The 14,254-nt window shown below is 43.3% G+C and overlaps 1 protein-coding gene across 3 annotated transcripts in view; it reads right to left on the reverse strand.

The window, feature by feature from the left end:
• The window catches only part of STON2 (stonin 2), a 144,876-nt gene that overhangs the window by 48,081 nt on the left and 82,541 nt on the right, over positions 1-14,254 (reverse strand). For 2 of the 3 annotated variants that reach the window (XM_038545481.1, XM_038545480.1), the window contains one exon: positions 12,886-13,056. The exons of the other annotated variant lie outside the window; for it this stretch is intronic. In XM_038545481.1, coding sequence (XP_038401409.1) covers positions 12,886-13,056 — 171 coding nt within the window. The remainder of the gene's footprint in view (positions 1-12,885; positions 13,057-14,254) is intronic. 3 annotated transcript variants of the gene reach the window in all.

Below are 14,254 nucleotides of genomic sequence, written 5' to 3' on the forward strand. Positions count from 1 at the left end.
AATTTGTCTAGTGTTAAAACTGTATAATCTATACCCACTCTTCCACTTTTTTATTGTGAGAGATAGCAATGGAAGTGACCCCACTTTCCCCAGAATGAAGAATAAAACATTGCTTTGATGAGACAAATGCAAGAAATAATAAAATATGAATTCATGTTAAAAATAAAAATATATACAGTGCCATTCTGCAGTCATTACCAGAGAGCTTCCTGCTCATTGCGTGATGAGCCTGCTGGCCATAGGCTCAGCCTCACCATCTATGGTAACGACACGACAGTATCTCTGAACACTTGAGAAGGCTCATTTCATTCCAACTTACAAACTGTCAAGACTACCCAGAGCCACAGACAGGGCACCTCCTCCCTGCTAACTGTGGTCAACATGTGAGCAGTAGGCAGCATTAAACAAGTGGGGAAGTTGAAGTTATGTTGAACTGGGGAGCACAACTGGCATCCAAACTGCAGAAGAGCCAGGAGGTATTCTTAAGCCAATCATGGCTAATATTTCCTGAGTATTTAATTTATGCCAGCACCTAAAGCCATGTGCTTTATATATGTTAGCAAACGTCTGATCATCACCTGTACTTTGTGGGTCAGGAAGACGAGAGCTACAGAAGCTCAGGGCCCTGGCCATGCTACTCAGCTGCACTCTAATGACCGCTGTCTCATAGAGGAGCTGGACAGGGGAGTTCCTGTTTCCTTTCTCCTGGGCCTTCTTTCCAGGTCCAGCAGTTCATATTCCTTCCTGTTGAGCCTGAGTCTAGAAAGATTGGACAGCTCAGAAAGCTTGATACTCGACCTGCTCTTTGGCTTTTTAAAAGTGTTTCTCTCTAAATGCCAAATGCTTCAATGACTACTCCTGTCTTCCATGACCATGATCATCATACTAGTACCACTGGTATCCCTACAGTGCTTGTTTGTATTAGACATTAGTTCCTGGGGTGGGTTTGAGCTAGGATTTTAGCTAAACAGCAAGACATGTTGCATACTCAGAGAACAGGTAAAAGACCTAGAACTAGAACTTAGATTACCTAGAACTAGAATCTAGAACTCAGATTACCACCTCCTAGAAGACACAGCTGAATCCACATTCCTTTCTGCACAACACCTACCTTTGTATCCGGCCATCAACAGGTAAAGAATCAGTATGGTATAATGGAAAGAGCAATGCAAGAAGAGTAGAAGAACAGGGGCACAGGTCTCCATCACCTCACTCCTGCCCAACCATCTCTCTCGCTCTGCTCTTCTCTCCCCACACCAGAATAGAACCCAGATATTGAGGGTTACCAAATGTCAAGGGGGTGTTTCTAACCCTGAAGGAGCAAAGAAGAAGAGAATAGGCTGAAATCTCATTGTCAGATTAAAAACAGTGACAACTTTTAAATGCACACTGTGTGCCAGGCACTGTGCAAAAACTTTCCTTAGATGATCTTATTTGCTTCCCACAAGTCTCCCATGAGAGAGACATTATTGACTCCACATAAAGATGAAGTAAATGAGGCAACAGAGAGGTTGGATAACATGCCCAAGCTGTACAGGTAGGAAGTGGTAGAGTGGAGATTTAAGAGAAGCTTTGCCACTGAAAACAAAGGGATTTGCTTTGTAAAGAACTGTGTGAAAGTGCTTTTAGAAAGGGGCAAATTCCTAGGGAAACCAAGAGACTGCTTGGAGCAGACCTTCTTTGGAACTAACTCGCAGAGGGACATCAGATAGGAAAGCACCACGTTCCCACATACTATCTTTGTTGAGTATATTTTTGTAAATGAAGGAGGAGCCAATTAACATTGCCTAGTGAGACCCATAAGCCTGATGTCTTGGCTACTTGTCAACCTCACGCAGTTATTTCCTGGCCTTTGGCCAACATGGTATACCATACTGTCTCCGTCCAAGTAAGTGAAAAAGCAGAATGGACATGTGTGGGGGTGGGGGTGTGTAGGCGCAAAGCCCACAGGCACACCTTGCATTCTTGGCTAAAATTCCTTCCTCCTCATAAAGAAGAGAGATTATGTGATTGTTTGAGTCATTCTTTTCTTCCTGGAATGGCTTTGGGAGGGATATGGTCTGACTGGGATCTAAGCTCCCGAGTGGACCAAGCATAAAGGCAGGCAAAGGGTTTTGGTGAGAAACAGAAGCTGGGACAACTATGCAGGCAAAGGCTGTCCTCTGCCATGAAAGTGGAACTCTCTAAGAAGAGGAGCCAGAAGAGAAATTTTACCTTCTCTCAACTGTCCATACTTTCCACCTATACCCGTTCTCAAGATAAATTGAAGCTATTTGGCTTTTTGAAGCTAGAGATTTCATGCTTTCTGTAGAAACTTAATCAGTAAAACTCCCCTAAGTCATCCCCCTACAAACTGCAAACTCAGGCCAAAAGCAATTGTATTTTCTAATTCAATCAACTTCCCTTCACGCCTCCTGTACCTGGTTGATGAATACCCATCATCCTCCAACCTAAGGAATTCCTGTTTTTCGCTCCCGGCAGCATCTAGTCTAGGCTTGCTGCTTAAATGTGCAATGGCTAGCTCTAGTTTCATGGTGCAAACACCTGTATTGATCATAACTGTACTGGTTTACAGGAACCCGCCAATCCTCTTAGAAATCAGTATCCTTCTGGTTTTAAAATGCAAAGAGATTTCTGGAGCCCGGTCAACTTTTTGTGTGCTGATGATCACCTTTCGGTTGCAAACTCTGTGTTTCCATTACTCAACACTTTAGGTGGGAATTCTGTTTAAGAAACATGTCCTTCCTTATAAAGCTTATCAGTCAAAAAAGACACTCACAGGCAAGTTAATTAAAAGACAGAACCCTAGGATTTCAATGCTCTTCTTGCTGTCTTATTCTCTTCCTTATTTCTCCATCCCTCTTTCTCTCTCTTTTTTTTTTTATCCAGTCCACCTTCCATCCTAGAACCTCTGTCCAGGACCTTGCTTCAGTTCATGAATTCTGTCTCAAAAAAAACTAACCAGTCCAATCAAGGAAAACTAAAGCCTATCTCGTGATCAGATTAATGACAAGAGCTCAGGGATTTTTGTTTCAATTTCTTGCAGCCTATTTTGGGTATGCAGTGGGATGATAGAGAAACAGGAAAAGTAAATCTGAAGATCCTTAAGGGCAGAGACTGTCATGGAATCATCTTTGTATCCTCCGGAAAGGCTAATGCAGCATTGTTGAGTCTTCAGCAAATGTTTACTGAGTGGCTCCTATGCAAAGTCAATGGTGAACAAACCAGACTGGGAGCTTGCCTCCCAGAATCCTGAGTCTCAGAATGAGAAAGAAAATTGATAAAAACAAAAAAACAGCCCCTCAAAGAAATGCATCATTACAAACTGTGCTAAGTGTGATGAAATAAGAGAACACCCTTAGCAGGGAGCATATGCCTGGAGTCCTGCTCTAGCCTGGGATAGGTCTGGAAAAGGCTTCCCTGAGGAAGCAACACTTAAGAAGAGACCTGAAGCATGAGGAGGAGTAAAGGGAGCTGCAAATTATAAGATCTTCAACAAAGCAAAGGCTTTTTTCTACTTGTCAAACAATTGGAGTACCACTTTTTTTATATGTAGGAGAGATGTGAAGGACATGCTAGCATTGTTATCCACATCTTTCATTCCACACACAATGGACTGAAATCCCCACAGGAGCTTCTCAAGGCCACTGGGACTAGGACTAGACCCCAGGGGCTGCTGGCTCCCAGCCTAAAACCCTCAGGATTATATCACAAGAACGGCAGTTTCAGTGCCCATGCCAGACTTAAGTAGCAGGGCCGAGGGAACTCTGAGACTTAAAGAGCAAGAGCTTATCCCATATTCAAATGGTATGTAGTAGGTTGGTGATAAAAGATTTTTAAAAGCGAACTTTTAAATTTTAGTTGTCTAAGGTTTTATCTGAGAGAGAGAGAGAACACATGTGCACACAAACAAGAGAAGTAGGGGTGATGGGGGTGGGGAGAGGAATCAGGTGCAAGGGAGAGGGAGAATCCAAGCTCAGCCTGGAGCCCAGAGCCCAATGCCTCAATCTCACCACCTTGAGATCACCACCTGAGCCGAAACCAAGAGTCAGTTTAACCCACTGAGCCATCCAGTCACCCCTGAAATCAAAGTTTTAATAAAAGAACTCGTTCTGCTTCTGCAGAATGGCTGGATAGGTTTGGGTACTTCCAACCAAAATGTTTTTGTAACCCAGGGACAAAGAGGGAACCAGGCAGATTTCCCCATCTGTGTGCAAAGTGAAAACAGTACTGTGGCAATGCGGCCCAATCAATCCAAGGTGATATTTAAGGTCTATGACTTGAGCCATTAGCCCAACAGGAACTACAATTAGCCTTAAACTCTAAGCTTAACCCCACGTGAGAAGCAGCCCAGAGTTCACAGGCAGAGCAGTTTCTGAATGCCCGCGACACCTCCTGGCAAGCTAATACGGCCTAAGCACTTCTCCTCAGCAGCTTCCCCATCTTCATTCCTCTCTTTACAACACTGCTACGCCAAGTGAAGACTAACACTTCCATTCCTCAGACTCGGTTTGCCCTTCCTTCTCAGCACACAACAAAGATGCAGAGTTGACTGGAAGGACTGCTTGAATACAGAAGGAGAAACCTACATTCTGGGCTACTCTGGCTTCTCAAACTTTGAAGTGAACACAACATGGGCAATCATCCAAGAGCTTCACTACCACCCTATTTATTAAGCAAAGATAGAAAGAGAAAGGTTTCCAAAAGCTGCCAGAGGGTGTCTCTCTGAAGCGCAGGTCTCCTGAAGTAGGGAGGAAAAGATACTACAGACTACCACTAAACCTCAAATCCTCCCCCACTTCACACCTCTTCCAGGGACAAAAGAGTGGAAATGTCCCTCCAATCAAAACAAGATCTCTCTCGGCCTCTCCAAGATTCTTAGCCCTTTGTGTTGGCCTCTTTGTCTCTGCAAAGGAGCTGCTTCATTGAAACATCATAGAACAAAACAAAAAACAACAACAACAAAAAAAAACCATTGTCCCCCAGACAATGAAGTCGCCTGCACACAGGCATTTCCAACGTAGGCAGGAGGCAGGGATAAAGCCTGCAGAATTCTCAACCTGTTGCTATAGTAGCAGAAAGAATGTGATTCAAGCCGCTCTGCTGAGATCCATATCCAAATCCCTCCAGCTCCCAAAGAGAACATTAACCCTTCATTGCCCCTTGCTGGGGGCAGAATCACCTGGGAAGAACCTTACACTTGTCTCAGGCGCTGGATATTGTGGTCTTAGCATCCACTCACCTGTGCATTCACCCATTATCTATTTATGTAGATTTTTATGCTGGCTCCTAGGTTTTCAGTGGTAAACAATGCAGATATGGCCCTTGGCACTGAGCAAGAGGAGGGGTAGGATATTAAACCATTGCTCAAATAACAACATATAATGCAGCATTCATGCTGTATGGGAGACACATGAGGTTTTCAGCAAAGCCATCATCAGAATGGAAACAACTTATCAAAGATAACCAGTTTATACATTAATTGTAGCAGATTACATATTCAGGGCCACTGTCATTATTTGATTGTTTGCATGGCTAATTTGACAAGAATTCCACTAAAAATGCCTATTCCAATCATATCATGCCTCCTACAAAGCATCTGTTTAAATGAGTTGTTTAATCACATCAGCCTTCCACATAAAATAGAAATCACATTGTTTGTCAGAGAACCGCGGCAAGCAATCGCTGAACAGTCACTAGGCAACAGAAGTGGCAGGTGAGGGCTCAGAGAATACACGTAAGAAGCGTAGTCACAAGAACCCTGCAAGGACGTCTATCTAAACAGTCCCCACCCCAATTTATTTCTGTGGTCAAGACAGTAACAAAGAGAATTTAGAAAGGACTTATAATCCAGCTAATTTCCCAAACACTGTATTGCAGAAATCTTATAGTATTGAACACTTCCTTGTTGGACTTCTTTATTTCCCATGGAACATAAGTACTAGGAGGGAAGGGTTTCTTAGGAAGATAAACCCATTAAGTAATGATATCCTCATATGCTTTTTGTAAAACAAGGCAGCATCGATCAGATTGCCAAGCAAAAGCAGAAAAACCAACAGGACAGGTTACTAATCTCTGACAGCTAAAAGATGTGGTTCCATTGAAGTTACATCATCTTTTGTACCTCAGTTTCTTCAGAGGTAAATCTGATACACTCTGGAGATCCAAAGGCACAGAATGATCAATAGCAATGCCTATACATCAGTGGCCTGAAATAAAGTACAGTCGACCTTTGAACAACCTGGGAGTTAGGGGAGCCAACACCCCACATCATGTAACCTAACCTGTTGATCAGAAGCCTTACTGAGAACTTTAAGAGTAAGAAATCCTTCCTTAAGAAAAACCACAAGGAAGAGGAGCACCTGGGTGGCTCAGTGGTTGAGCGTCTGCCTTTGGCTCAGGTTGTGACTCTGGGGTCCTGAGATCAAGCCCCATGTTGGGCTCCCTTTTTAGTGTGGAGTCTGCTTCTCCCTCTGCCCCTCCTCCTGATTGTGCTTACTCTCTTTCTCAAATAAATAAAATCTTGTTTTTTTTTTTTAAAGAAGAGAAAAAACATGTATAGTACTGTAAAAAAATCCATGTACATGTGGACTTGTACAGTTCAAACTCCTATTGTTTAATGTTAACTGTACTCTGTTGTTATTCTTAGTAACACTATAAAACAGTTTCTGCCCTGGAGAATACTTAAGGAGCTCAATCTATTAAGAACACTAGAGGGATGCCTGGGTGGCTCAGCGGTTGAGCGTCTGCCTTTGGCTCAGGGCATGATCCTGGTCCCAGGATTGAGTCCCACATTGGGCTCCCTGCAGGTAGCCTACCTCTCCCTCTGTCTGTGTCTCTGCCTCTCTCTGTCTCTCTCATGAATAGATAAATAAAATCTTTAAAAAAAAAAAAAAAAAAAAAAAGAACACTAGTTTCCCATCTCAACCAGAGCACAGGCTAAAGGTTTTTCACCAAGCAATCTGGGACAGATGGGCCATCAGAAAGGGATTTTCACCCAAATCTCTTTTAACCACTGCAACACTGGGCTAAGATTTAGGAAAAGGTCTCAAATGATCCGACTAGATGGAAACTAGTTTCTTTTTGCCTGAGAAAGAAATGATGGTAGCAAACATGTTGTATGATCTAAAGAAATAACTTCACCCTGACTTTGCAGTTTCTCTCTGCAAATCTCTATCTCCCTGGCCTTGGACAACGGATTTGACCATGTGACTTCCTTTGACCAACAGATGTTAACAGATCAATGACATACCCGGAGGCCTGAAATGAGCTTTTTCATTGTGGCTTATGCTTTTTTATGCCTGCCATCACCATGAGGAGAATGTAGCTAAGCTAACAGCCAATCCTAGGGAAAGGTTGAGGGACATGTTGAATAAAGCCACCCCCAACTAAGCCAAGATCTGGGAATTCTTCCCATCTTAACCTGCAGACAGATGGGTTAATAAAAACATACTACTGTATGCTACTGAGATTTTGTGGTTGTTTGCAATGTAGCATTATTGTTGCAACAACTGATACAGGCACCAGAGTAAAAATTCACCTGTAGTTTGATGTTCAAAACATTGTTTGTTTTGCTTTCTTAAGTAACAAGTAGATTTCTGATATTTCCTCCCCCATTAGACTCTAAAGTCCTCAAAGCAGGGTCCTATTACATCCTTAATGCCAAAGACTTATTCATGGACTTATACCATGTTCTAAATCTCAGAGGATACCATAGTAAACAACATACAAGCGCAGCCATCAATCTGCACCTGTGAACTTTCCCCATCTAGGATCAGGTCAATGTAGATTGCCCAAGATGATTACAAAGTTTACTTATGTGGCTCGAAGGAGATCAAATCAGTAATGAACTCTGAACCACTGGAGTGCTGTTTGCCTAAGTACAGAGGAACTGGAATCTCTGCATCTTTTAGTAATGGAAGGGAGCAACAAGATCAATGGCTTATTGGTTTTCAATCCTAGGCAATTACTAGAGCTTTCTACATTACAGATTCGAATAACCTGACATAAGGCCCAGACATGTGTTGTTAAAAAGGCCTCAAAGTAAAGCTGATGGGGATCCCTGGGTGGCGCAGCGGTTTGGCGCCTGCCTTTGGCTCAGGGCGGGATCCTGGAGACCCGGGATCGAATCCCACGTTGGGCTCCCGGTGCATGGAGCCTGCTTCTCCCTCTGCCTATGTCTCTGCCTCTCTCTCTCTGTGATTATCATGAATAAATAAATAAAATCTTTAAAAAAAAAAAAAAAAAGTAAAGCTGATGATCACAAGAATTGGAAATGCCCCCCATCTTATAGAACCCCTCCAAGCACTACTGAATTTCTTAGGCTGAGTTGCACTAAGCATTTGTAAGGACGTTAACAGATCAAAATGTGTGGAACGCCTGGGTGGCTCAGGGGTTGAGCATCTGCCTTCGGCTCAGGACGTGATACTGGAGTTACAGGGTCGAGTCCCACATCCAGCTCATACATGGAGCCTGCTTCTCCTCCCTCTGCCTGTGTCTCTGCTTCTCTCTGTGTCTCTCATGAATAAATAAATAAAATCTTAAAAAAAAAAAACAAACACAGACCAGAATGTGAACATAGATGCACCATCTCCAGGTAACCACATGAATTCATTAGCTGTTGTTAGCCTAAGAAACCATTCCAAAACTCAGTAGCTTGAAACAAGAGGCACTCAAGGATTGCTCCTGAGTCTCTGGATCAGCTCATGTGATCTCTGCTGGGCCCACTCTTGTGTCAGGTCAGCTGGCTGGTCTAGGATATCCTCAATCACATATCTGGTATAAGATCACCATCAGCTGGGGAGACAAGGGTCTCTGGGCCACAGCAACGGAGTCTAGGAGTGTCCACAGGGTAACCAGGCTAGATTCTAGGTAAGCAAGCAGAAATGTATGAGGCCGCTTAAGACCCTACACTGGGGACTGACTGGTACCTATGCACACTTTCACTTCTGCATAATCTACTGGCCAGAGTAAGTTACAATGCCTAGCCCAGATTCAGGGGCAGGGTAAACAGACTCTATCTCTTGATAAGAGGAGCTACAAAGTCATTATCACAAGAGACTAGCTTCAAAGTCTATCATACAACTGAAGGGAGAGAAGGTTGCCTTAAGCCAAATACGATTTCTAAGTATAGGCCAAAGTTTTCACCTAATCTCAAAAATTTATACAATCCTTAAGGTGAAGTTTCATCTGATATTCCTCATTTCTATTCCTGCCTGCATACACATACCTAACTTATTCCTCAAGACCTCAGCCTCAAAGGAAAGCAAAAGATATCTATTTCTTCTCTGCACTATTTATCATCCTTTGAGGTTCTTTTTAATAATAAATTTTTTATTGGTGTTCAATTTCCTAACATACAGAATAATACCCAGTGCTCATCCTGTCAAGTGCCCACTTCAGTGCCCGCCACCCAGTCACCCCCACCCCCCGCCCTCCTCCCCTTCCACCACCCCTAGTTTGTTTCCCAGAGTTAGGAGTCTTCCATGTTCTGTCTCCCTTTCTGATATTTCCCACTTACTTTTTCTCCTTTCTCCTTTATTCCCTTTCACTATTATTTATATTCCCCAAATGAATGAGATCATACAATGTTTGTCCTTCTCCGATGGACTTATTTCACTCATCCTTTGAGGTTCTTAAAGATGATGTGGATGACATGCAATCCTTAGGAGGACTTGTTCAGGGCGAGTCTCTCTGCCATGTCTCCTCTTTTATAGGATGTGCCTACAGATGAATGTGACTAAATGATCTGAGCTACATCCTGCAAAGGACTCCACAGCATTAATAGGAGGACCAATGCGTAAGGAATATTGCAGGAAAAAAATAACACACTAGCCCCGAGGAGCAGGAAACTGGCGCTTACTGAAGATTATAGGCTGAGGCTAATTATATTCTAGCCTCCAGCTGCTTCACTCCCTCCACTCCCCCATTTCACTCACCATGCTTCACTGTACCTACTTAGAAAGTGCTCAGAAAGGACAGTGCCTGAATCCACGACTTTGTCCTCTACTCACACCCTAAGATGTATGTAGCCTGGCTGGAATGCAGCAGGAGTTATTACAGCATCCTTACAACTAAGGTGTTGCTTTCTATTTTTTATTTATTTATTTTTTTGGTTATTTCTACTTAAATTCTCTAAACACCTATTTGTGTAGTTTGGGACAGCAGGGGGTGGTAGGGAAAAGAATCACAGCACCAGAAAACATAGGATGGCAGAGAAGTGGCCAGGGCTGGGTAATGCCCAGAGGCTCTTTGAAGCAATGTGTCAAATGCAAGGAGAAAGCACGTGCTGCTCACACACAAGGTTGTCTTAAGTGCCTATTTGGTTCCCATTTATATGGCCAATTTTCACTCTGCTTGATATCACTGATCAAGAGACTAAGCCACAGGAGTGCATGAAAAACACAACGAAATGAAAAGTAATGCTAAATTCACCATACAGATGCCTCAGAAAAGCCAAATTCAAGAAGATATTGCATTTAATTTAGTTTGAGAAGAAACTCTACAAAGCTCTGAAAATGTGCAGAACAGGCTATCAATAGGAGGAAACACTGCCCACTCTCTTCTAAACTGTCTTCTGCTCCCAGGCACTGGATCCGGGGGTCAAGCAGGTATGGCAGGGCCAGTGATGTTTTTCTTTGTTTGTTTTAAAGATTTATTTATTTGAGAGAGAGAGAGGGCACAAGTGGCAGAGGCAGATGGAGAATCACTAGCAGACTCCCTGCTGGGTGAGAAGCCTGACACAGGGTTCCAACCCATGACCCTGAGATCATGACCTGAGTCAGACACTAAACAACTGTGCCAACTCAGGCGCCCCATGGGATAGTGATGCTTTATACCTGAACGTGTAGTAACCAAACTGTAAACGCTCACAAAGGCTAGAACTGCTATCAGTGCTGTTAACTCCATGGGCGCTTGGAGTGGCATCTGCTTGTTTTTCAATCACAACTGAACAGAGTCACAAATATAAATCTCACATCGCCAGGTAAAAATCACCAGAAAGGTTCCCACCCCCATCTTCTGCTCACTCAGCAAAAAAGTAAGTGGCATTCTTGGTTTTTTAATGAGCTGGCTGATGGGGCTACAGTCAGACTGTGCTTTTTGATTAATTAGCTAAGGGGAAGTAAAATTGTAAGAAAGCAAACTACTGGCATTATCAGCACAGAAATGCGGATAATGACGATGAAGAATTACTGATTTCTTTTCAGAAAAAGATATAATGCCAGAAGAAGAGTATGCAATTTTTTTAAAGATTTTATTTATTTATTTGAGACAGAGCAAGAGATAGAGGGAGAACACGAGTGGTGGAGGAGGGGAGCAGGAGAGAGGGAGAAGCATACTCCCCAAAGAGCATGGAGCCCGATGTGGGGCTCGATACCAGGACCCCGGGATGGTGACGTAAGCAGAAAGCAGATGCCTGACTGACTGAGCCATCCAGGTGCCCCAAAGGGTATGCAATCTAAGAAGGGGATTTTCATCCTGCTTGTGCTCCTTCCCCCCACTTCAACATACATACACACACGCACACACAGTCCCTCCAACTTCATATCTTCCTTGGTACACTACTTTTTAGGGCTATTTTTTACTGCCGCTCTAAAAACCTAGCTATGTGAAGTACAGGTTGTTCTCATAGAAAATCCCTACGTTGCCTGCAGAGTGGTGCCAGGGATGAAGCCATGCTGCATTTGCAGGGACACCCGGGCACAGGGCAAACTTCCCCATGTATCATGGGAGTGCCTCAGCTTTGGGCAATTTCTACTGCAGTTTCTGCACCATTCTCCTATAAAACCCCTTAGCTCAGCATCCTCACACTCTCACGTAACCACAGTGTAATTCCTCGTGGCTGCTAAAGAAACGGGGCCATCTCAAATACACTATAATAGTGTGGTATCAAATTCACATTATACATAGCTTTATCTTTCCTACAACCTTTTTCCTGAAATCTCCCCAGGTACTAAAGTCTAGGCTAGGCCAGGAACCAGAGGCAGCGCTCTAGTCCCTCAAATACCAGTGCAATCAACGGCTTGTGTTTAGAATAAATATTTGAAACTCAGAAGCCTGTTAACAATGCAGTGCTTGATTACTTTGAATTACTCTCACCCACAGCAATTGAGGGAGAAGTCTTTGGCACCAGCCCCATGCAAAAAAACCTGCTTCCCAGCGTGCTCCATTTGCCTTCCAACACTCCCCTCAAAGAAGTCTCAACACACTGTACAAAGCTCTCAGTTTTCTCCCTTAAATACCACATGAATCCCACATTGAAAATTTGACTTTCTTCTTCTCAGAGCACCACAGATTGACTTCAATACTTCTATGTTCATATATATTTAATTAGACCAACTTATCTTGTAACTCTCTTATTCAAACCCCTCTGCTAGCATCTTTCATTCAGCACTGAAATCCTTCTAAAAAGCTTTTCCGTTTGCCCCTTTTGAGACAAAACGTCATCTTGGTCTATTTTAAAGCTATAGTAACAAGCTACTTTTCAATTAGTACAAGTGCCCATGTATTAAAATGGCCACAATACTTAGCACTTTCCTCCTTCAAAACCTATATGGTAAAGTCTTTTTTTCTTTTTTCTTTTTTTTTTTTTTTTTTTTTTTAAGAGGGCCAAAAGGGTAAACTACACTAACCAGAAGTAATTAGTATGTTAAGTTTTGTTTCAAGGCCAGGCTATCAGGTTACAAGTTCTAATAAACCCTGCTGGGGGAAGACAACCCTTTGTCTTGGGACTACTGAGAACTAACCAATCAACCAAAGAAAAAAAACAAAACAAAACACCTTTAATCCCATCAGAAAGTCTCCCATCTAAACACAACTGAAAAGAAAAGCCAACACCAAAGCAAATAAAATGAATGAAGTGGACCTGCTGCTGGCAGCCCTTACCATTGGGAGCAGAGGCCCCCTCCGGACCCTCGCAGGGGCTCTGGCTCTTCCTGGGGTGGGGTAAGGGTGGCGAGGGGTCCAGGCCCTGGGTGCAGGTAGAGGTATGCTCCGTGCATGCTTGAACAGGACTCACCGCCGTCTGCCTGCCTGTCTGCCACTCCGTCCTCTCGTCTGGGTGGGAAGGGCCAAGATGGAAAAAAAAATGTGCAGGTTACTCACTGGCCTTCCCAGGCGGGCACACCCAGGAGGAGGGAGAGGCCAGGCACAGACAGGGAGATTCTTCAGAGGCTGTGCCTGAGATCTTGCTTCTGATTCCTTTTGTTAATACTTCCTGAACTTTAAACTCAATCTGCACAAGCACGGGTATTTTGGGGGAGGCAAATAACACTCGGGTAATTAGATTCCAAGAGCTTTGTGCAAAGGTTACTTTGAAAAGGCAATGCTTTAGTGCTGCACATGCTTTTAAATTTAACCCTGAAATTTGTTTCCACCGTGGCTGAGCATTAACACTGGCATAGGAAATAAGAGCAAGGGGCAAGCAACCTCAGTGCAGATCCTGGAAAGGCCCAGAGCAGGTAACCCTGGGTATGATTTAGACAAAGAATTTCTCTTTTTTTTTTTTTTTTTTTTTTTGGCTCTAACTTTTAGAAAACAGGATTCTCAACAGTCTCCCAGAGTTGGTGAACCTTCTCTTGGACACAAGACACATTCTTGAAAGAGGTATCCAGAGATCACGATTTTAGAAAAAGATTCCCAATGAAGATGCAAGAACTTGTTACCTGATAGCCTAGCCTCTGCTAAATCCTGAAATGAAGGCTTTTATAAATGGCGGGATCCTTCAGCAATGTGTCTGTATTTCAGCAGAAGGAGATGGAGAGATGGAGCCAAGGCTGAGGAGGAGGGAACTAACTCCTATAGACCAGGTGCTTCTCTCATTTAATCCTGCAAATGCCTTTATGAGGGCGGTATCCTTCTTCTTCTTTCACATGTGAGCATACTGAGACTAGGGGGTTAGGTAACCTGACTAGGGCTCAGCCAGCTGGGGAGTGAAAGATCCAGGTCTGCCTGAATCTAAGACCCAGACTCATCACACCACACCACCAGGTATGTCACCCACAATTCCTGAAGAACTAGTCATCTTTTTTTCCACTTGTAGTTGACCCCTAAGGCTAGGTTACCTTTTCTTACATTTTTATATCAGTTCCAATACTGATATGCCATGAAATATAATTCTGCAGGATATTAACAGGTATAACAATGGTTAAGAAGAATATTCTGTATAGGTTTCTTTTTGGTAGCTTTTCACAATCTTTAGCATACTAACATATATTGTGACTCTCCAAGCCTAGGACTTATTGTGCCATGTCCC

The sequence above is a fragment of the Canis lupus genome, chromosome 8 (genome assembly GCF_011100685.1).
Source record: "Canis lupus familiaris isolate Mischka breed German Shepherd chromosome 8, alternate assembly UU_Cfam_GSD_1.0, whole genome shotgun sequence".
Classification (NCBI taxonomy): Eukaryota; Metazoa; Chordata; class Mammalia; order Carnivora; family Canidae; genus Canis; species Canis lupus.